The 22,958-nt window shown below is 39.8% G+C and overlaps 2 protein-coding genes across 2 annotated transcripts in view; one reads left to right on the forward strand and one right to left on the reverse strand.

Annotated features, from left to right (window-relative positions):
- Position 1: 1 nt before the first annotated feature.
- On the reverse strand, positions 2 to 5,164 carry ints12 (integrator complex subunit 12). The gene is made up of 7 exons (XM_067584817.1): positions 5,025 to 5,164; positions 3,869 to 4,032; positions 3,590 to 3,751; positions 2,787 to 2,968; positions 2,430 to 2,589; positions 2,142 to 2,285; positions 2 to 841 (listed from the first exon to the last, which is right to left on the reverse strand). Exons 2-7 carry the CDS (start codon positions 4,022 to 4,024, stop codon positions 272 to 274), a joined length of 1,374 nt encoding a protein of 457 aa, XP_067440918.1. The 5' UTR covers positions 4,025 to 4,032; positions 5,025 to 5,164; the 3' UTR covers positions 2 to 271.
- A 199-nt stretch (positions 5,165 to 5,363) lies between these two features.
- gstcd (glutathione S-transferase, C-terminal domain containing) overlaps positions 5,364 to 22,958 on the forward strand; it is a 47,731-nt gene continuing 30,136 nt past the window's right edge. The window contains exons 1-5 of the mRNA XM_067584816.1: positions 5,364 to 5,491; positions 5,672 to 6,102; positions 7,123 to 7,581; positions 9,053 to 9,319; positions 12,552 to 12,645. Of these exons, the coding sequence (XP_067440917.1) occupies positions 5,683 to 6,102; positions 7,123 to 7,581; positions 9,053 to 9,319; positions 12,552 to 12,645 (1,240 nt within the window). The 5' untranslated portion in view covers positions 5,364 to 5,491; positions 5,672 to 5,682. The remainder of the gene's footprint in view (positions 5,492 to 5,671; positions 6,103 to 7,122; positions 7,582 to 9,052; positions 9,320 to 12,551; positions 12,646 to 22,958) is intronic.

Raw genomic sequence — 22,958 nt, forward strand, 5'->3', positions numbered from 1 at the left:
CCAGTTTGAAAAGATGTGGATATTTAATGACATTTGTTGATAAAAAGTGACTTCACTTTTTCACTGGTTACATTGGTTAGGACATAACGAGGCACACAGAGTCCAGCAGCATTTACACAAAGTAAGATTCAAGTATTTGAATGGATGGTGTTACTCCATGTACAGACTTGTAATCCAAACATAATGCTCTGGAACTAAGTCCACACTGTTTAAGCTTTTATTTTCTACTCACTCACACCTCCTACTCCTCTTTGTTTCTTTCTACCTCCACTCATTTCTTAAGTTTCTTCTGTGCTGCTTTCTTCTTCACCAGTTGTAACCGTTTCATGGCGTTAAGTTGGGACTCTTGGGATGTTGGTGCTTTGTCCCCTGGTGGAGCCTTTGACCCATTTCCATTGTTGCCGTTACCTCCTCCATTATTGCTGGACCCTCCGTTTCCTCCTGCGCTTGCCTGGGAGCCACTCGGGGAGCCCGCCCCTGATGAAGAAGAACCTTTTCCTTGACTTTCACCACTTGATGACCGGTTCAGTGGCTGCTTACCCAGTGTCAGGGGTGGAGGAGGTTTCAGAGGCACCTGGCTAGAACCGTTTCCGTTGCCGCCCCCAGGCATCTTCACGCCCCCAAGTCCAGACTTTGCTCCCGCTAGCCCAGACAGCCCGACGGGTTTCTGTCCAGAGGGAGTGGTCAAGGTCTTGCTGCTCCCACTTGCTCCTGAGGAACCCAGTTTGGAGCTGGCAGGAAGTGAAGGACTTGTCTTGGCGCCGAATGCAGCCCAGCCTGTAAGACCACTGCCTGAGGAGGAGGAGTTGCCGCTGGGGGGATTGGCTGATGTTGTGGATGTCTACATGAAATGATATACAGTTACCACAATTACCACAGCGCAAAACCAATTGAACAGATTTTTACCATCTTTTCTAATTCTAATGTTTTTATTTTTGATGCCGACTTCAACATCTTTTCACTTGAATACAAGTGTTTATAATTGTTTGATAAAGTCTATGCACTATCATCAGTGTGACTGTGTTGAAATGATCATTTTTAGACAGGCAATCCATAGTTTCTGCAATGCCCTTCTCAATGAGGTTGATGTTTGTAGGTATATGTGACATTTCAAGCGAGAGAAACCAGCAGAGCTCATATTTTGTAAATGAGTGTAGCTCATTTACTATTTAAGGCAAGATAAATAGTCCACCTTTAAATACATATCATATCTGTGCAAGGTTCAGTGCATTTCCTCATTTAATTGGTATAATTTATCTGTGGTGTACCCCACTAACAGTCCAATTTGTCAACTACTACACTTTGTACAAATAAAATATGCATCAGTACAATTAGCTTGTCACCTAGTGTGCATACCACTAAACAGAAAAAAGAAGTTCAGAAATGCATGATAATGTAATCAGAAACACTGACGTGTGAAGGGTGACATTTTGCTTTTAAGCTATCCCTAAAGGAAAACACATTGTGAGAGGGCAACATATTTGATACATTACATACAGACAAGTTACCACCAGTTGATGTAGTTTTCTATTTATAATGTACTATAACAAAGTATTCTTTGGCTTACATATCAAATAAACATATCTTCAGATTACTGTGTAGTAAAACAAATACATATGTATCAAGATATGTCAATCAGTGAAAGTTATCTGCAAGCTAGATAATGCCTCAACTTGCCTACTTGGGCAATACTTGTGCTTAAAAAAGCATTCCCACTCTAGCTTGTATTAACATAATGAAATTGCTGGCTACAAGGCAAAATGTTTTCTGTCAAAATAACTTGGTGGTGAACTCCACTAAGTTAAAGTCCTCTGAAAAGTTTTAAATTCATTCCCTCTGGATAAACTATAGTGTACTGGTAGACTATCCAAGCAGCAGAAGCCTTTTAGAGCGGTTTTGCACATTGACAGCAATTGCTCTTCTCTCACTTGCTATCAATAATAACTTAAAGATGCAGAATCCTAGTTTTTGCTTGATGTGAGGGTGAAAAAGGAACATAAATAATATACAACAAATGATTATAAATCAAAAAGGTTGGCAAAATTTTTGTTAACTATTCAGCAGTTTGACTTGTATACATACAGTCTTGCATGTTTTTACAGTCTAATCCACTGAGATAACTGTAATGAATTAACACATACCTTTACTTCTGTTCTTTTGAAGGCTTGGAAGGTGCTGGCTGTGTCGGGCTTAGTTTTAAACTCTGCCTTTTTCACTAGTGTATCTTTTACAACTGGTGCTGAAGATGCAGAGGCAGGGGACGGCTTCTGTGGAGGTTTCTGGGCCTTGTGGACAAACCAAAATAGTTAGTTTTAGACCATGGAAACAAAACCAGAACCTGTTAACAGCACTGACTAGTCATCTTATCAGTGATGATGTGCTCCAAATGAGCACAGAGTAGATACTGGAATATAATTAACATTCCTCACCATACGTTTCATTTGCCTGGTGCAGCGGGCGCAATACCACACGAGTCGTGGGTCATTAACTTCTTTGTCTGTCACTTGAGGCTTATGACAGTCCTGGTGGTACAGGTTATGGCACTCCTGGCACTCCACCAACTGGTTTCCCATGGTCACTGTCATTTGTCTTTGGTAATTAAAAAATAGGGCAGCAAAGTCAACATGTGAATAGAAAAACACACTGAGTTATCCTCCAAGCTTTCCATCCTAAAAGATTAAGCAGATTATAATATTAATAATTGGACAGAATACATACCGACATCCTAAAGGGCGTTACATACATAGAAGTTACATTTACTTTATCTGCTAATAATTAACACATACCTGCAAACTACACACGCCAGACCCATTTCCATGGCAAAGTCATCAGCGTTTGTCTCATCGTTGTCGTTTATGTTTGGCAGGAGGTCTTTGCTTGTCTGAACGGTGATTGGAGAGGAACGATTCTCCTGTTTCTCCAAACGTGGCTTTTTCGGAGGGTCTACCTCACCCATTTCAACCCTGACCTGTTTGTCATTAAGACAGCAAGAGGTTAGTTTGTACAACGCATGCTGGCATCAGTGCCATAAGCAACAGCATTGTCAGATTTTAGCCATCTTGTACTGTCCTACATGAGTTATGCATGTGTTCTTCCTGCACTTTAAGCAAAACTCTTAACTCTAATTACCCCATCTTGCTGATCAATTGTGACCTGAACTGTATGAATCGGCTTAGTCTTTCTTGTGTAGCGCTGAAATATAGCACTGTAGGACTAAAAGAAACTTGAAAAGAAAAACACAAACATATAGCATTTGTTTTTCAACTTTCTACACTGGAATTCTAAAACTAGAAATGTATATATTTAGTTTCACATGTGATTGTGACTTAACAACTTTCACAATTTATGCTACACTATTTTACAGAGCAACACATCTCACAGGCAGGTTAACAGGCAGCCAAACTGGATTGGCACTTGACAAGCAAAATGCAAAGCAAATGCCAAGGTAAACTCATAACTACAAGAGTTGATTTACAAAGACAACAGTGTGTTAAAAGAGATACTGACTTTCTTTGTGTGGTCCTAAATTCTGCTGGAACATGAGTCTACATTTATTCTTATTTAAAAGATTCAAAACACAACCCTGTACCTTCTCAGAGGATCTCTTCTCTCCCTCCTTCCTGCTCTTCTCCGAGCTGGATTTGCTGCTGACACTGCTGCTGCTGCTGGAAGATGAGGAACTGGAGGAGGACTTGGAGTCTTGTTTACTTAAGCTGAGTTTTGATACAGACACCTTGGACACCTCTATATCCTGAAGATATGCAATGATAATATACAGTATTTGGCAATTAGTTCCATAGATTACAAACCAATGAAATTGAAGAAAATAAGAAACTATATTAACATAAAGACATGATGGAGTCCTTACTTTTTGTGATGAGCGATAAGATGAATCACTTCCTCTTGAAAGGGACTCATCTAGCAGAGCTTTGAGTTTCTCAGCTGAATCTTTACTCTTGGAGTGCAGGTAGCTCAGTCCCTTAAGGAAGATGGGATCCAACTCCAAACTGACAGGTCCAGCCATGACTTAAACTAGGAGTCAAAAAAATTATGTCAGGCTACAGTTACAACTTGCATGGTCAAATACCACTGCTAAGGTCATCCCAAAACAAGATTGGCAAGTGACAGAATTCCTAAATATAAGAAAGTAAGGTAAATTTAGACTAAATAAAAGCTGCATTAGATATAAACATTGCATTGACATTTGACTTGAAAAAGGGAAACTCTTTTCGATTCCAAAGACAAAATGTCTTTTTAAGGACTTGTAATCTCTGCAGTCTGCTACAGTCAATACACTATAACACAATATTAACAAAGCATCGACACATTCAGCTATATTAGACTGGGCTGTTAAAATTAAATTTATGAACCGTTCTCCCTCCACATAAAACATGCAGGGAGATTAAAAATATATTTCTTAGTAACTTAACCGTCTCTTTGTTTTTCTTCAGTGCAATCTACCCCAGTTTGAGCCTCTTATGTATTCAGTGTTTTATGGACAAAGACATTTACACCGATGACCACAACCATTAAAAATAACCGCATAAGAAGCGCTATTACAAACTGAACTGAAATAGAAAGAAGAGAGGAGAAAACAGGCCACAAAAAAACCTCTAAGGGAAAGAACCGTTGCAATAGGTTGACTCAGACTGTTGTTCATAGTGTTGATTTTTCACTTACACCAATGTACCCTATTGTATGTTCACATCAACGTGCCCTGTAATGATCAATGTTTCCGTGCGAATTGTACATTATTCTCATAGGTAAGATGCGCTGAAGTAACCCACGCCTCTGGTTGAGTCTCATATACCATAATGCGTGTCCCCTTTCCGTCTTTCGGGTTTTATATAAAGAGATTCATGCGATAACACTGGATTGATTTGGTTCCTCTGTAACGTTATTATTCCGGACCAGAAACACGGAGCACTGTAGCAGCTCCACAATGGCTAAAGGTACCTTTCCTCCCCAGCTGTCCGTTATAAAACCAAGTTCGCAATTTATTATTCTCTCTTTGGTTACATTACCTCACACTTTCTGGTAAAATCTTGCCCTTTTACGCCGGTATTTTCGTTAACCGACGGTTGTAAACTTCCTACACAGGAGCGAACAGCCGGGGAAGCGTTTCCTCTCGCACTAACAGCTCTCGCAACCGTTAAATATGTCCGGAATCTACCTGCGCGGAACCTCGTATGAAAATGTTTTTTTTATTGAGGTTTATTACATAAATTTACTGCGTATTTAATATTTTAAAATCCAACACGTATAATTGAAACATTCTTTAAATTGATTTAGCATTTTAAAATATGTATTTCCGTTTTGATTTTTTTTGAAGTTTTTAAAATGGACAGCTGATGGCGCTGTGTAGCTATCCTAGCTTTAGTAAAAGGAAAGAAGAAGCTGTGCTGCGTGTGCTAGGAAGCGTGTATCAAAACAACGTGGTTTTATCTTATTGAAATTGACGGTGCATACGTTCATATTTTAAAAAGCTGCTGTGAGTATGTTAATATCATTTTATGCGCCAGAATTAAAACGGTATTTTAGCTATCATGCCTTAGCTGTCATGCTTCAAAATGCACAAAACTGAGCAATTTATTGATGTTGTTTAGTCTGACTTTGAAAACATTGTCAAGCTAATTACGTGCTAACTCCCCCCTCTGTGTTTTCTCCACAGTATTATCCATAATGAAGCACACAGACGTACAGCAGCAGCAGCAAGCCTCCCTCTTTCTAGAAGTTTGTTCCCAAAATGAGGAGCTGCGTCTCCCGTTGCACACCCCTATTGTCCTGTTTCTCCTGTCCTACTCTGAGTGCAAGTCTTTCAAAGTTTTTCTGGTCTTCACCAAACCCGCCAACTCTCAGTCACTGAGGAGTCAGCTACCAGAGTCTTTGCACGTGTGTGACGTCCAGCTGGAGGATCTGCCTCAGTTGGTGAGGGGCTGTCGTCTCCCTGCAGTTTTGGATGAGACTGGGAGGCTCTGCAGGGCAGGACTGGCTGTGGTCCTGAGACACATCATCAACAAGACCACTGAAGCTGACCCTTCCAGAAATGATGTGTTGGCACTGCTGGGCTTCAAGAAGACATGTCTGAAGGCCTGTGCTGAGGTTAGTGGCAAGCAGAGAAACAAATTACCAAAGTACCAAAAAGAAAAAGACTGAATGTGTCACAGCATCAGTCACATAGTGGGGCTTTCTGGCACAACTTCACCTACTTGTGGGATGCGTGGAAAAGGGAAAGCAGCTTTAAAGGGTAGAACTCCAACAACACTTGGCAGTGTTAAAAACCACTATATTTTAAGACCTACCTTTGTGTTTTGGCATGTTGGCAGTTACTCAAAATCACAGTAACACTAATTTAACAGGTCCCATAGTTCCCTATAATGTCCTAAAAAGGAACTGATATGAAACTTTAAATTCACACAAAGCTCCCTGGGAAGGACTGTGTTATTTGGTACTAATTAAACAAAAAAAAAACAAAAAAAACTGGGACAGTATCCAATTAGTACACTTTAGATTAATTAAATACAATTAAGTATTTATGCAAGTATAACCAAGTATTCTTGTGGGTGCACAGCAGGTCAGCTGAACATGCAAAAATGTGAACTTTGTTTACTGGCAAGAATACAACTGAACATTTAATGAAGATCAAAGTTTCGTATAATAAATGAAGAATGAATCGATATTGATTAGGGTTTAAATGGAGCAGTTCTTCCTAGAAAAGTCAGCTGGAAATCAACATCAGCTTATAAACTCTGTACAGCTAATTCAACTCAAATAATTGTGCAAGAACCATAAAATAGAGTTATCAAAATTGCTTGTTCTTCTTCAGCCTTTTGTGGGTGTGTATTATTTTACTCTGTTTTCTTAGCTGATGAAATTTCAATGGTTGGCAAAAATTACTTTTACTATATGTTTCTTTAATGATCACACAACACTAGCGGGGTTGGTGGAATTAGTTTTTCTTTCAGTATGTCAGTTAGGCTCTGATAATAGTGTCAGCAGCATCATACATAGACAAACATCAATATAGTAATGCACAACATCTAATTTCTTTTTCAATTTTGAGTGTTGTATTTGACCTCAGAGATCTCAAAAATCTTTTTAATCCTCTTCCCTCACTCTCAGGTGAGCAAGTGGACCAGACTGTGTGAAATTGGCATCCCGTCTGCTGTAGAAGAACACCTCCGAAATCCCACAAATCAATATCAGCAGCTGCCTCTCTCCATCCTCACCCTAGAGCGACGGCTAGCGGAGCCTGTCAAAGTCCACAATGATGACAAAATACGGAGACAGAAACTGCAAGAGCAGAGACAGAATGAAAAGAATGAGTCCCCTGAAGGTCAAGGGAACACAGACTCTGACACCCAGCCCGGTCAGTCACCTCAGGTCTGTGATGGACTCGAGCTCAGGGCGGCTCTGGCCAAGCTGTCTGTAGATTCAGTTCCAGCTTTGACCACCAGAGAGAACTCTGAGATCAGAAAAGTGAAAACCACAGATCTGCCTCCGCTGGAGCATGTGTTTGCTGAAGGGCTGTACTTCACACTGACTGATGTGGTCCTGCTGCCATGCATCTATCAGTACCTGGTAAGAGCCTTGGAGTTTATGATGTATGCTTGATGATCAAAGGGTTGTCAGTATTGTAAATGAACCCTTTTGGCTTAGGACCTCTTTATTATTATTGCCTGAAATTATTGCCTAATTTAGATTCATGGAGAAATATATAATACACATTTAGTTTTATTATCAATGCATATACCTCCTGTATAACCCTTTCTCTTCAATGCAGTGTCACATTATATGTTTTATCAAATTTATTGTAAGAAAAATTCAATTTTTTTTGTTCCTTGAACAATCAAGTGTATCAATGTAAGGTTTTGTCTCACAACATAAGCAATAGCGAACACATGACTTTGCTCTGATGTCTCCTCCTATAGATGGTGCCGTTCAGGCTACAGAACCCCCATTATGTATATTTACCGGCTTTTCAATGTATTTGTTATGATGACTTGTCAAATTGTGCATGACTTATGGTTTTGACACTCTGGTCAGGGTGAACAGACAGTACACCCAGCTCTTTTTAGATCCATCCAAGCAGAAACTTGAGTTAAGAAGACTCGCTGCATCAGACTTGGCACAGACTTTGCTCTCAAAGGTGGTCTAGAGCCACCTGGCAAAGAGTGATAACAGTGTATGGGAGGGTTTCTGTTCAAATGCAGCAGGTTGAAATGCATTTCAATTACTTTACTTTGGGACCATTTTTCTGTCTGCAACAGATCAAGAATGGGTGGGTTTATGGTGTTAAAACTCCTTAAAAACTCCTGCAAGACTTCAAAAGCTCTCACACATTTTCTGAATATTCATAATGACTGAATATTCTACACATTAAGTAGAAGCAGCAATTGAAGTAACTGCAGTTGAGACCAGAGAGTACCAAGGCTGTTAATTCAATAGTATATATTGGTAATTAATTATAGATTATTCATCAGGAACGCTGCTCTGTCAGTCTGTGAAGCGGGTCTCAACCTCCATTTCACCCTTCAGCCGTCTCCAACTATTCCTAGACTGTGGGAATGAACTGGAGTTCTCACAATGAGGCTCTTAGTAGTCAGCTGTGCTCCAGTGGTTTCCAGTTTCACACTCAGCCTAGCGTGTCTCCTCTTAACGGCCATCACTGTCCACGACACATGCAGCCACAACGGATGCTTCCCCCCCCCCCCGCCCACTTGTCGTACTGCGGACTGCCCCCTTCCCCCCCCCCCCCCCCCCCATGTCAGTGTCCCTTCTCTCTCCTTTCTGTCTTCCACACACAGTCACACACAGTGACACCGCTCCTCTGATCATGTCTCTGTTTGTGTCTTTACCCTTCCCACCTGCCAACGCTATTTGGATGTTTTTCTGGATGGCCCCTCATTGTGTGTCAGTCCACCAGTGTGACGAGTGAATTCTGGTGGAACCTGACATCTCGCTCTGTTGGAGATGACACATCTGATGAGTCACTTAATCAATATCTCCTTTTTTTTCTCTTCTCTTTCATCCTCTTATTGTCTTTTGATAGTGTTCCCTTCAAGCCCACGCTGCGAGCACTCTTCACCAACTGCCCCACCTGCTGCGTTGGTACAGCCGTGTACAGGAGGTACCTGGGGTCCTTCGGGCAGCCAAAGACTGTGGGATGACTCTTTGCATCCTTGAAGCTCCCTCGCCCAGCCTCCAAGGGCCGTCAGCAGAGGCCAACCCAACTAGCCAACTAGAGCCGGAACAACAGGAGATGACCACACAGCCGCCCTTTGTTGGTGGCCCCAGGCCTACAATGACTAAACTTAAAGTAAATAAGAACTTTTCACTTATTTCTCATCATGCTTTACCTCTCTGTGCTCTTCAGACATTTGCTTTAACGTGCACATATCCTGACTGTTCCAATGCCCCTTCACAGCACAGATAGAGGCTTTGGTTTGGAGGCTCCAACTGGTTGTTAACTATTATCCCTGTAATTTCATGCCTCCATTTTCTGCTGATTGTGCCTTCAACAGTGTAGCTCTAAGTTAATGTTTTGGCTTCTGACAGATTTTCTTAATTGTAGAATTTTTCGTCTTTCTGCCAGTGCTTAACGTGTTTTCAGTCACAGAATTAGCATTTTAAGTGGGCTATTTAAAGGTTTTAGGATGCTTCTGTGTATACGTGTTTTTCTCTGTACAGAGGTTGCTTGTATGGTAGTATATTTATCAGTCAAGACAAACTTACAAAAAAATGACCTTTCATAACAGAATATGTTTATAAGCCCTCAGTGCATTATAAAACGCACACTTCACTATTCTCAGTAGATCCTGTTGCCACATGCATTAGTGCCAACAATGCAAATTCAGCATATCCCCCTTTCAGGTGCAATAAAATCGATGAATCCAATCCAAAAGAAAACAAAGTTTTTTTTATAGCCAGACTTTGTAGTTTATGGTGATAGCTGAAAATCTTAGTGTAATGAGACAATACAGAACACAATACTAGCATAATGTGTCCACACTCATAAAATGCAGTCCCCTCAGGAAACATTGCCAGTACACACACACACAAAGTCACACACATTTATAGCTGTCTTTGCTCCATAGCTCACCAAATATTACTCCTGTAACATTTCTTCAGACTTGCTTTTCCAGTAGGAGATAAGCAAGTCCAGCTGTTCAAAAGGCAACAGTCTCCACAGCCCTGACTAACCTCTCACCACTGAGTTTTCAGACTGTTCTCTTGGCCTTGTTGCTCTGCTCTCTCAGCAAAGATATTTCTGTGATTTCCTGCTGGCTAAGTGTCTATAACAACGTGATATTAAGTGACAGGAAGAGAAGAAAGCTAGAAAGCAGTAAAAGGCAGAGGGGTGAGGGCTGAGGGAGGTGGGTGGGATGTGTCTTATACATGCCTTGTTGCCGGATGAAATTTAGTGAGGCACAGATGTGCACAAATGACAGTTTTCATGGCAGATTGAAATCAGACATTAACAGCGAGAGGAATGTGTGCACACACACAGACACACACACAATGGCCACCATTCTTTCTTCCCAGAGTGATTACAAGGATGGCTGCGTGTCGCCACCATCATGTCTGCAGTGCAGCTGTTCTGTTGTTGTGGCCAAGGTTCTTGTGTGTGTGTGTGTGTGTGTGTGTGTGTGTGTGTGTGAGAGAGAGTGTGTGTGCGCGCACGTGCATACATCCTCATATATGACTGTGTGTGTCCCAAGGCGAGTACGTACATGGAGACAGAGAGATCTGCCGTCTGACATAGTGACACTCGATCCTTCACTGCTGCTAATCAGAGGCACCGGGCTCCTCTCGCTACACTATACATAATAAACTCATAAACTCTGCCTCTTTCTCACTTCAGTTAACACATACTGATACATGCCCGTCAAGCTGCCTGTGCAATGAGCTGTAGAGGAAAAATCCCTGATCCAAAGTGTAAACGAAAGGGTAGTTCCAACGCTAAAATTCAAGACCCAGGACTGCAACCTTTTTTCTATCACTCCCTAATTGATTGGCAGTTTTAGTAATTCAAGGGCTAACATTAGACAACTTAATCTAAGATAGCAGTAAAAATGGCATTAATCCAGAATGAGGGTTTAGTGAGTTAACAGGATCATTTGAATCGGAAATCAGGGAAATCCTGGATTTTCTCATGGAAGAGTTGGGCTCACAGGAAAGCCTGTGTTCCAGAAACTGTGATTACAGAGGGTCTGTGTCTGCTCCTGTGGAAACTTTTGCCCTGAAACTAACTTGCTATATGGCAAGTTACTTTTTCCTCAGCTGGATATAAGGCTTTGACCATTGCTTGCCATTAAAAATGCCAAAAATCTCAGCCAGTTTGGTTGTTAATATGTTGTACCAGGTGTTTTTTGGCAACCAGGTTTCTTTTTCCGTTTAATTATCCAGAATATTCAGTATATGACTGGTGCATTGTGACAAAGTGGCCTATTTTTGGCCAAATTTTTGAGGCCTTCATTATGGAAGGCATGTATTGTATTTGCTTTATGTCTCTCCTAACGACGTGCCAACTTGTGGAACAAAACAGCACTAATGATTTGACATTGCTGTCATAGCAGGTTGGTGCGATCTTAACCCCATGTTTTTCAGTGAGATGGACAGAATAATGATATTAATATGCAGTGTTACACAACACCCCAAAGTACAGGCTTATTGTAGCATAGCATATTTATTTATACATTTATTGTATATGCCTTGCAGCAATTATGCACAGTCAGTAACCTGTAATAAGAAGTATATAGATAATAATTTTGCAGCACAGTTAAATATTTATTACTATGGTCAATGGTGTAAATGTTTGTTTTTTGTTTTTTTTCAAGTCATTAATCATAAAATAAAGCATTGCCACAATAATAACCAAGCTGTAGAGATAACCATATGGGATTACACAATGTATGAATAAAAACTCCAGCATAAAATTAATTATCTCACATCCTGTTATAGTTTAAGCACAAGGTGATTGCAAATTTATTCGTGGCTGTGTAGGACTTCATGATTATAATTATTAAGGAGGGCCACTGTATGTTTGTAGGCAAACATACAGCTGTCAGAAAAGATTTTTCCAAAAAAGAAATTTTTTAATTGATTTGTTTTCAACAATAATGACTCATTTCCTGTTTCCTGTCTTTATAGACGGTGCTAATAAGCAGACTTATTGTTCTAACGCTCTTATCATCAAGGAGACAAAAAAAAAAGAAAGTCCTTTACCTTGTCTGCCTCAATTTCCTGTGTTTCTCTAGTCTTTCTCCAGAGTGTATTGAATGTGCAGGAGTATCAACTGTACTGGTGAAACATTTGTTCTCACTCTCTCTCTCTCAAGAGCAATAAGTGCAGTAGCAGTGTTTTTTTTTCCTCAGGTATAGTTTCAGATCAGTGTGAGCAAGGTTGCAAAGGGCCTGTTCGAGAGCAGTTCTCTTTAAATCGCTTCATTACAACCATTTGGACCACAGAACCTCAAGGCTGTAGAAGGGTTTCTATGGTAACGTGTGTATTTGTGCATGTGTGTGTGTGTGTGTGTGTTCCTCCCTTAGGAAAATGGCATCGAGGCAGTCTTCGCTCCTCATCCTTGCCCTGACTGGACCCTCCCATGGGACAACTTACCAGAAGCTATCAACCCCACAGAAGGTAAAGTTGAATCTCTGCCTTGTGGTTCTACTTTTTTTGCTTCCTCTATTTTCATTTTGCCCTTTTACTGTTTTCTGTGCTCTTTTGGCTTTTCTTTCTTCTTTATCTTTTTAATTGTTTCTGTTTGCTTGTTCTTTACTTGCTCCGTTTTCACCCCTTCCTATCTGCATCGAAACCTTTCCTCTTTTTACCTCCCCCATCTCTTTATCAATATGCTTCTCCATCACTCTGTCTACTCCTTCTTTCTCTCACCTTATTACTCAGCCAAAGTCAAAACAAATACCAACAATACTGTATATGGAGCAAGAGAGAGGACTGTGCATAAATATTTGCATAAAACCTTCCCGTACTCTTGTGGCCTGGTGATTTTCAGTAGCACTTTGCCGCCTCCCCAAAAGAAAAACATTAGCCACTGACAATCACAGAGCTCTCTGCTCAGCCTCAGCTGGATGTGTTTCCCCATGAGGCCCCCTAATGAATTTTAAACTGTTTATCTTTACGTGTTATCCTCCCTATGTTGTGGTGTGTCAAATAAGTCGGTGACAGAAACAGATTCAGTACAACAGAAACGCACAATAACCTGCACAAACAGAAGGTTTAAACAAATATTATACAACATAGAACTTATGTGTGTGCCTTGGTGGGTACTGATTGCAGTGAGAGCAGTATCTAATAGGCAGTGGAAGATTGTTGATTACTGCCTCAGGTGGCACTGGTGGAGCAGAGAAAATAAATCTCTATGTTTCTGTATCTTCCCTTGTCCTGCTCGCATTGTTTTTCTTCTTATTAGTGAGATGCCTGTGTCGGTATCAATGCTAAATGGTGTGCATGCGTTGGCCCAGCTGCATTATATCAGTGTTATTTTTATGAGAAAATGGAGAAGGCTAATAAAGGCATACATATAGAAAATGAATTTAAATATTTCCTTTGTCTTCATCACTGTATTATGTATTCATTTCTTGCTTCCCTTCATTTTCACTTATCTGGAAAATTGTGACAGACAGAAGTTCATTCACATTGTTTATTTCCTCCACTCATCAGAGAACATGTGAAAATGAAACCAGAAAGGCATTTCATTATCAAGATACTGTATATAAAATTCAGCTTCCTCACTCTTTTGGCTCATATGCTTGTGCAGGCTTTGCTTCTACTTTATTGTCGCCAACAGTATTCTGTTTTTCAATTACTGTATAGTTTTGAATCTAAACAAGAACACAAATGAATATTGAGTGAGTGAATAAACCTGATTTCTAGAATAAATTTCAAAACCACAGTTGCAAAGTGCTTTACAAGTACTCATGGAAATACAATACCATTAAAACAACAAAACAATTATAGGGAATATTAAACATTAAAACAACATGAATAGTGAATATACATGACATAATTACCATACACTATGTGTGTTTTTGTTTTTTCTGAAACTGAATTTGCCTGTTTGTGGTCCATCTCTTTACTTACAGTTTGTTGTTTTGGGTCAAAGTTTACAACAAATGATAATTTGTATTTCTGAGTTTCATTTTCTTGTGGTGTGAATATTCCACACACATCAATCTAATATGAAGTATTTGGAGTATTGTGACACAATTTTCATTGACTCAGTACTCAGCACAGGGCTGGATTTGAAATGAAACTGAATCACAGGTGTTAGCGTGCTGACCCTGAGCTGTAATTTAAGGGTATTTATGTTCAGAACAGATGGACAGTGTAGGAATTGTAACCATTTAATAAAAAGTACCCAAATTTTGGCGAAGAGAAAGACGTTGGGCATGATTAACATTAACTTTACTAAATATTTTACATGTAAGATTTGGTGCAAATCCTGTGCAATCAGTGAAGTCTATGACAAAAGGTCTATATTGCAACCATGGTCGCTTCTTGATTGTTTCGTGCATTTATTCTGGTCTTCAGCATTTGAAAACACATGACCAACTGGACTGAGATAAGGTGAACAGTCAGCCAAGAAAATTCCACTCTCCAAAAACTTCTTTGTTACTCAGCACTTTAACCTGTCACTGGTTTATTTCAAATATAATGTGCTGGATTAGAGTCAAAACAGTGAAACACATTATCATCCTACTACTTTCTGACTGTACTGTACTAGTTGTAATTTTTACAGCCACTTGTAGGCTATTAAGATATTTCCACAGGACATCTTAATCATCTGTTTCTATCAAAAAAAAAACCCCACTGACATCTAAATTGAAGTGCTCTTGATGATGTGGGCAGTGCGTCTATTCTGAGAGTGAGAATCATGGAGAGGGACTAAATTTTAGTTGTCCCACTTTTGTCAGCTCTCTGCATGATAAACGCCACTGTTGATATCTCCTTCTGCAGTATTAGGTTGGTAGATAGGTAGCCCCTGCGTTTCAGTGTGTAATTAAAGAGGAGTAGAGACGAAAGGCAGCCAATTTGTCCTGAACCCCAGCGCGTGGGCTTTCCCATCTATCTGCTCCTACACTATACACAAATGGCTGCATACCCGCCTACACATACAGTACTACAGGGAAAATTGCAGCATTTTCCCCTTATGTATGCATACATATTTCCATACCTGCAAAACCAATATAGCACACACACACAAGTCTTTTAAAGCTTATTGATATGTATTCACTTATCTTTTTTTGTGTAAGTGCATATACAACAGAGTGCAGCCTGTCAGTATTTGGATAGTTTTGTTTCAACTCTGTGGGCCAGAGCACTTTCATTCGAAATGAAACATCGACTTTGAGGTTAAAGTGCTGACTTTCAGCTTTAATTTGAGTGTTTACATCCACATCCAATGAACTGTGTAGAAATTTTAGCCCTTTCTATCCATACCCCCGAAGGGTAAAAAAAGGCTACAATTTGTACACTATTCACGCAATATGGATGTGAAAACACCAAGTCAGTACTTTAACCTTGTAGTTGTTGTTTATTTGAAAGTCCTTATACTGGTGTAGAGCCAAAACAGTAAAGAACATATCACTTTCTTAATGCCATATGATTGCACTGTACAGTATATTTCTCTCAGACTTGCAGTATCTACTTCCACCTCCACGAAACAGGTGTAAGATAATCATACTTTTATGCACATCCGAAAAATTGTGCCTTATTTTATATATTGTTCCAGTCTGTCGACCCAACTAATTTGCATTCAGTGGTAACAAATCTTACACATTGATGCTCAGGCATGCACAATGTATAGAGGAACAAAGGGATCTCTATGCATGCAAGCTGTTTATATCCTCCTTGTGCAGAGGGCTGCTCTGGTAAATGCAGTGAGGGCTGTCTGCAGACAGGTAAACAGCAATGTGAACATAGGGGCCATTGTACAGAGAAGCCAGCGTCTTGTCTCCAGCACTCCACTTAATAGAGGGAGGAGGGGAGGTAGCAGATAAAGCAGGCTGGAGTGATGGAGTATGTGACAGTGGGAGATTGAGATAGGGGAGAGACAGCATGAGGAGAGACAGGAGTTATCTGGAGAAAACAAGGCAAGAGAAGAGGGGTGAACAAGACAATGAGGCATAAAAAGGGGAGGGCTGGTGAGGAAACCGCATAGTTGTCATGCTTGAGACATGCTGCTATTAGGTCCTCCAGGGTTGTTTTGGTACAAGGAGATGAGATGAGTTCCCATGTCTTTGTCTTAGGTTACAAAAGTATGACAGAAGTTGAACTGCTGGAGCGAAAACTGGCTCCATTTCTCTCTGTCTCCCTGCTGCGAGTACAACAGAGATATGATTGAGATTTCACAAACTCCACACTTGAGTGGTGTGAGTTTCCTTTTTTTTTTTCTTCTTCTTCTTTTTCAAGGTTTGGTAGAACTGGGGGGAAAAGCTGAACAATGTACTGTATGTGGTTATTTGTAGATATGTTGTTATGTTGTTATTGTTATGTTGGGGCAAGCCATCATAATTGGCGTCATAATTGTTAACCCAATAATGACACCTTTTCCCAATATGAAATCCATAGGCAACCTCTGGTTAGTGGTAACTGGACTTCAGAACTTGATTTCATCAAACTTAAAATGGAAGCCAGTCAGGTGGAACACTTTGACTCATATAAAATTTTCAGTAATTGTCTTCTTTTTACTGTAAATAAAACACAACTCCAAAGACGAGCAAAGATCTGATCATCTGGGCTGGACAGTTAATCATAAAACATATCCATATCCAGACAATTTATAAATTGTTATCCAATATGTAAATCCCTAACTTGTCTGTTTCTCTGTTCTTCTATGTTATACAGTTATTTTTCATGCCATCTTAAATTAGCTGGCTTTCTTCTTAAACCTGCAATAACTGATTTTTTAGCCATTGTAGTGTTGTGTTCACAAGCTATGAACAAAACACTGACATATTATCACTTTTTATGTTAATATGGTGAACATGTTAGCAAACAGTTACCTATTTACATATCCAGCAGATACAGAACAACAGTATCATTAATTAGGAGTCATGTTTGTGGTTACCTGGTGAATTTAATTTCAATATTTACTCTCCTTTTAGCTCTGTTTTTGGTCTCTATCAACTCCTGAGGAAAAAATCTGCCTTTTTAGCCACTAAATGCTCTACAATGTTCACCAGCTAGTTTCTAACTTCGTCTTTTATCTGCTGTTACTGGCACTATATTAGCGCACATTGGGTTTGTAGTGCTTTTAGTTTGTATCCATTCACGTCACAATCATAAAACAATCATCGTTAAAACAATCACAAGCATAATAAAAATATCCGCTAGTTAAACTTTAACTTTAACTGAAAGACGCTAAAACCCTCAGTAGCACTGAGAACTGCAGAGTCAGTTAATAATTCCCCCTCCTCCCCTTTTACATATAGTACAAATAGTCATGGGATGTATTGTTAATATGACAATATTGATCTTAGCCTCAGACTTTATCTTTTCTTTATCTTCATCTCTGCTCTACTAGAAATGTGAGTTATCAAACAAAGTGTGTAGTTACCCTGACAAAACATATATTTTAAAAGTCTTAATATACACAATTTTGGTTCTTATATTGTAGTCATATAACGTAATGACATCTGTACTGTATGGTGCATGAGGTCAACTTACATCATTATATTGCTCAGCCTGTAGCAGGGTCAAGTTAAGGGTAACTTGTATGGGATCTTTGCACTACTGGCTATTCAGCAGTATCATGTGTTGTTACATGGTCTCCAGCATCCTGAGGCAGCATTAAACAGCTTCTGGAACAATGTTGCTGCAGCTGAGCTGGGATTTCCTACTCCTTCACAGACATCCTCCTGCATCATCATCATCTTCGTAATGTAAACCCCAGTTGAAATGTAAACCGCACCAGAAGTCTTGGCCCACGCTTTTCAGACTTTGCTTGTTTTTCTACACTGTTCATAGGTCTAATGAGTAGTTAAACATCTGTCTTGTTTAGCTTCCTGATGCCCCTTAGATGCTTATCAGACTGGTTTGGGAATTGGAAAACCTGTCTGTAAGATGCATCGAAGATGGAATATCAATCCAGTAACAGCTTTCAAATATCATTATGTAGGTAGTTATGCACTGTTTCTCTCTTTTTCTTTTTGTCTGTGTTATCGATGTTCTTCCATGACTTGGATTTAAAAATGTTAAATGTGTTCTGATACAGAGCTGTTCATCCACTGTTAAATCGGTTTGGCTGTGTGTAATGGGTGTGATTTCCCCTCAAGCATATCATCTCACTGTTATTGAACTTAGTTAAAGATGATTAGCTGTATTTGATTTAAGTCCAGATTTATGAATTTCCCTTACATTTTCGTAGACTGGATATTGACTGGGTGCCCCAAGGACACAGTACAATTTCTTTTAGCCGGACTTTATGCCAGTGTGTTACCACTCACTTTAAATAAAGGAATATGGCGATGACTTCATCTTCTCATTTACTGCAAATTGTTTCTTTAAGAGGATCATGACATGACATCCTTAAAGATTCATTACTGTCTGACGTTACAGTTCACACAGGGTTTTATCTGACTCATAATCAGTGAAGGGTATTTGTAGAAATAATTCTCATTACAAATTGTATTCACTAGAGCAGTGCCCATTCTAAACGTGCCAGTTCGGAACGTGCCAATTGCTTATTATTGCTCAAGAACCGCATATATATGTATAAATTGACAGTTAAAATGATAAGGAATTAATAAATTCAATGGTTTTAATGCAGAAAGAAACTTCACCAGTGAAACTAGACTGAGGTGGAGCCATAGAAACAGTTTATGGGCTTTCATTTGTTGATTCTGCTGCCAGTCAAATGTGTATGCACTCCTACTGGCTAGTTTTACTGCCTCTGCCTCTGTTTTTTTCTCCTGTGTGCACTTGTTCGTCTTCTCAGGCAGTTTAACTGAGTGGGCGCATGCCTTTTTCCCACTCAGCCAGTCAGAGCCCAGAAGCCCCGCCCCATTGTGATGTGGCGTTGGACCACTTTGCTGATTTTCAACCTTATCTCTACCTATCCAAATTAGGGATACTATGTGAAAAACAACCGTTTTTAATGTTCTCAGTGTCTCTGGGGTGCAGCTGCAAAATCTGTTCTTCGTCCAGCACCAGCACCGTCATTTGATGCATACAGTGACGTAGTTGGAGGCAAGGAACTATAGGCTATATCAGTAGTTGTGCCTTCAAGGATGGTCAAAGGTCGGTCTCCCAAAACATTCCGCCTACCATGTTATGCTAGCAATAGGGAAAAGCAGACACTAAAATATCACACTACTAAATACTTTGAAATATTAGTATGTTTGGTAGAAAACTAGTTTCATGATACAAGGCCGAACATCATGCTGTGGAATCAGACACAACGCAGTGTGGAGGAGGAAGCGACCACCAGACCGGAGCTACGTTAAAGTGGCACCCGAGAGTGAGGCGCCTGCAGCCAGACAGGCAGCTGCACCATTGACCGGTCTCCGGTGCCGAGAGAATGGAGACAGAACAGAAAACTTTATGAGGAAAAATGTTTTGTAAATGAGAATAAGCCTCAGAGATATAACATCTCACTAACTTTGTCTTTGCTATACGGCCGCTCTGCATTCTGTAAACATATCGCCATTAGTGGATTGGACAGGACACAATGCATTCTGGTTGTTGTAGGTTTCCCCCTTAAGATCAGACTGCGGAAGTTACAACCTTGTTCTCAGTTTTCTCTTGTCATAGGGTACCTATTTCAAAAATAATAGCACATTTCCTCTACATAAGTGACCTAATTTTAAGAAACCATCATATTCACAGTGGTGAATTTTCCCTTTAAAGCTGCTCTTATCAATATGTTTACATTAACAATGGATTAAATGATAATGAGAAAAGGGCCACTCATAGTAATGAAACCAAAGTCACCTGACTCAGTTCCCCTTCAACTCTACAAAACTTTTCAGTGTCTTTTAGCTCATTGTTTTGGTTTTACAGCATGCAACTTTACTGTTTTAGTTCATTCTTACTGTTCTCACCAACCTCATCTCCAAATAGGCTCTAATAAACCCACTGTACTTGACTGGCACCAAATGACAGAAAAAGTAAGTCTTGCTCAGCCAGAAAACTATGGGTTATCTCCCTCTGGTTCAACCTGAGTTACTGCCCAAAAAGAAAGAGTTAAACTATCTTGGGGTCTTTTTCATGAGTGGGGGATTCACATTTGTTGCAGTGTCTAATGGTTTTACTGATCTATTTGTATCAGCCCTCACCTATGGCTATGGACTTGATCACTCCTTTTTTTAATCCGAAGTCAGCCTCTCTTAAAATGCACCATATTGTGATTAATTAAAATAAATTCCTTATCTTACTCTTAAGGGCATGGAAGCATCTATACTGAAATAGCAACTAAGAATATAGCAACAAATATATATCATCTTCTCTGTACTTGACACTTAAATAAATCACACACGGAAGCCATTAAACATCCAATTCCAGGACAAACTAGAAATGTGGTTGGTTGAAATATTTTGGTTTAACTCCTGCACTACATCAGTCTGAACACAAATACATTTCCCCGTCTCGCCTGTGGAGCTTGTGCACTAGACTTTAGTCGGCCAGCTGAATTGGAGTCTGTGTGCATGGCTGTTTTTCCTGTCCAGCTGTCAGGCTGAATGGAGCTCTGCTGAGAGATGCACAGCAGGCTTAGTCACAGATCTGTTTGACTGTTGGACTGCACATTACTACATCAGCGTAGTCTAGATATAATGTTGACTGATTCTTTCTGGCTGTCTCCCTTCATGTTTTTCTGCAAATATATCTGTTATTTTTGGGTTTGCTGCGAGTTTACAATAAGTGATAAGGGCAAAGTCGAGGTATAGGGCAAGATAACATTACAAAAGAAAAGTCTGTGTCAGATACTTGTGAAGAGGTGCTTGCCATCCTTATGCCTCTGTCAGACATGTTGATCTAGATGCTTGTGCTTTTGACACAAAAAACAACACTCTACTTATACCAGTCCTTTTTTGATGTAGAGCTCAGCACCAGAATAATTTCTGTGTCCAGTGTCCCAACACTAAGCTATACCTTTCTAATCTCACCTTTGATATTTTCAGCTATTTATTTCCTTTTTTCCTCCACTCCAACTGCTTGTAATGAATAAAAATTCCACATCAGAGTCTCTTGTAGAACGTTTGATCCGGAAAGCAAGAAGATTAACTGAAATTGCAACAGTTCTTCAAGAGCGGGTTTCCCGGTCATGCCTTGAACCTGGGGTCGCTTTTAATTTACACATGTCCTTGAGACATGACAGTGGATTTCTAAATTTGTGGAAGAGGAGTCTACAGTCATCCTGGGAGCTATGTGAGACTATTTACGCACAGTAGTGCTTTGAGCTGCATGCTAACACGCTTGTAGTGACAATGCTATCATGCTGACGTTTTGGCAACTGTGTTCACCATTTTAGTTTTGCATCTTAGCATTCCAGCATCTGCTAATGAGCACTAAACACAGAGTACACCTGAGGTTGATGGAAATGTCAACAGTTTTGCAGGTATTTGGTCATAACCCAAAGTATTGGAAATATCAAATTTTTGACCTCATGGTGCAGCGAGATGAAAAGTCAGGGGATCACCAAAGTTATTACAGTTTCCCTGAGTGGAACATGAATAGCTGTACCACATTTCATGGCTATCCATCCAACAGTTGTTGAGACATTTCACTCATAACCTCAAATGTCAACTTCATGGTGTAGGTAGGGGATCATCAAGATCAGTAGGCTTCATCCTCTGGGGACAGTGGATGTTTGTACGAAATATCTTGGCAACTAATGCAATAGTTCGGACCAAAGTAGTTGACTGACAGGCTGACGTTGCTGTAACGCACCGTGAGCATAGCTAAAAGTTGCATCTGTAAAATGTAAAAATGGTTTTAGATTTTCTTTTTGCCTTCAAGGAGAGGTGTGTGCTCATAATTTTTCCACGTAAAGCTGTCAGTGCATGTGTAATAAAGGTAAATTGGCTGTTATTAAAACTAGAGATCAGAGAGCTTTTTTGGAGAGCATATGTTAATACAAACACATAGATGGGATTTTAAAATGTTGTTAATATAGCTTTACTGGGCATATCTGTTTATACTATGTGCTGGCATTTAGTTAACACCTTGTTCCCTTGGGCTTACAGCTCCACACAGCAGGCTGTGACTCCCAAATCACTCCTCTCATTCTCAATTAATTGAACTCATTAGAGCCTTTAAATTGGAGATTTAAAGATACGCAGTAAACATGGGACCAAGCACAACAGGCAACTAGCTTTGTTACTCCCAATTAGAGTGATAATTGGCACTTTATTTCTGCAATTCAAGTTCAAACACATCTAGACTCCCTGGAGGGATACCGCAGAGTTTCACTATTTGCAATGATGTTTGAGTTGTGCCCATTTAAATGCAGAGCCACTGGCTGCCTCCATGATGAGCTCCTTGCAAATGTCATATCATGAATATTAATTTGTCTCCTTCGTTTTGTTTTGTTCAATAATCTCTGGTGAGGCATTGCAGTGTGAGTATGGAACAGGGAGACAATTTGCCTAACCCTCAGCCAGCTTTCAGTGGGTTTTGGATTACACAGTGTTTCTTGCGCCGTTTCACTCGACTCATAATTAATTACTGATTAGTGTTTTCAGCCCTGAGCAGAATGTAAAACCAAATCTTTTTTTCAACATGCTTTTCCATTGGCGCACAGTTTACCACGCTTTGTCTATAAAATTTTATACGTCTGGGATGTAGAGATGACTTTTTGAAGCTAAAATTGAATTGATTAAATGATTTTCTGTTGTTGACATATTGTTTCTGTCATTGAGGTATGGGAAATATATTTTTGGTTTTGTTGAACGGAATGACAAATGTTTTCTGTTTATTCAGAAGATACCCAG

Source organism: Thunnus thynnus, chromosome 3, assembly GCF_963924715.1.
Source record: "Thunnus thynnus chromosome 3, fThuThy2.1, whole genome shotgun sequence".
Lineage (NCBI taxonomy): Eukaryota > Metazoa > Chordata > Actinopteri > Scombriformes > Scombridae > Thunnus > Thunnus thynnus.

Excerpts from the sequence above, each read along its gene's own strand:
- ints12 (XM_067584817.1), bottom strand. The coding sequence starts at position 4,024 with ATGGCTGGACCTGTCAGTTTGGAGTTGGATCCCATCTTCCTTAAGGGA. Across the intron at positions 3,752-3,868 it reads CTTATCGCTCATCACAAAAA|GATATAGAGGTGTCCAAGGT; the intron begins GTAAGGACTCCA and ends GCATATCTTCAG. Across the intron at positions 842-2,141 it reads TCAAAAGAACAGAAGTAAAG|ACATCCACAACATCAGCCAA; the intron begins GTATGTGTTAAT and ends CATTTCATGTAG.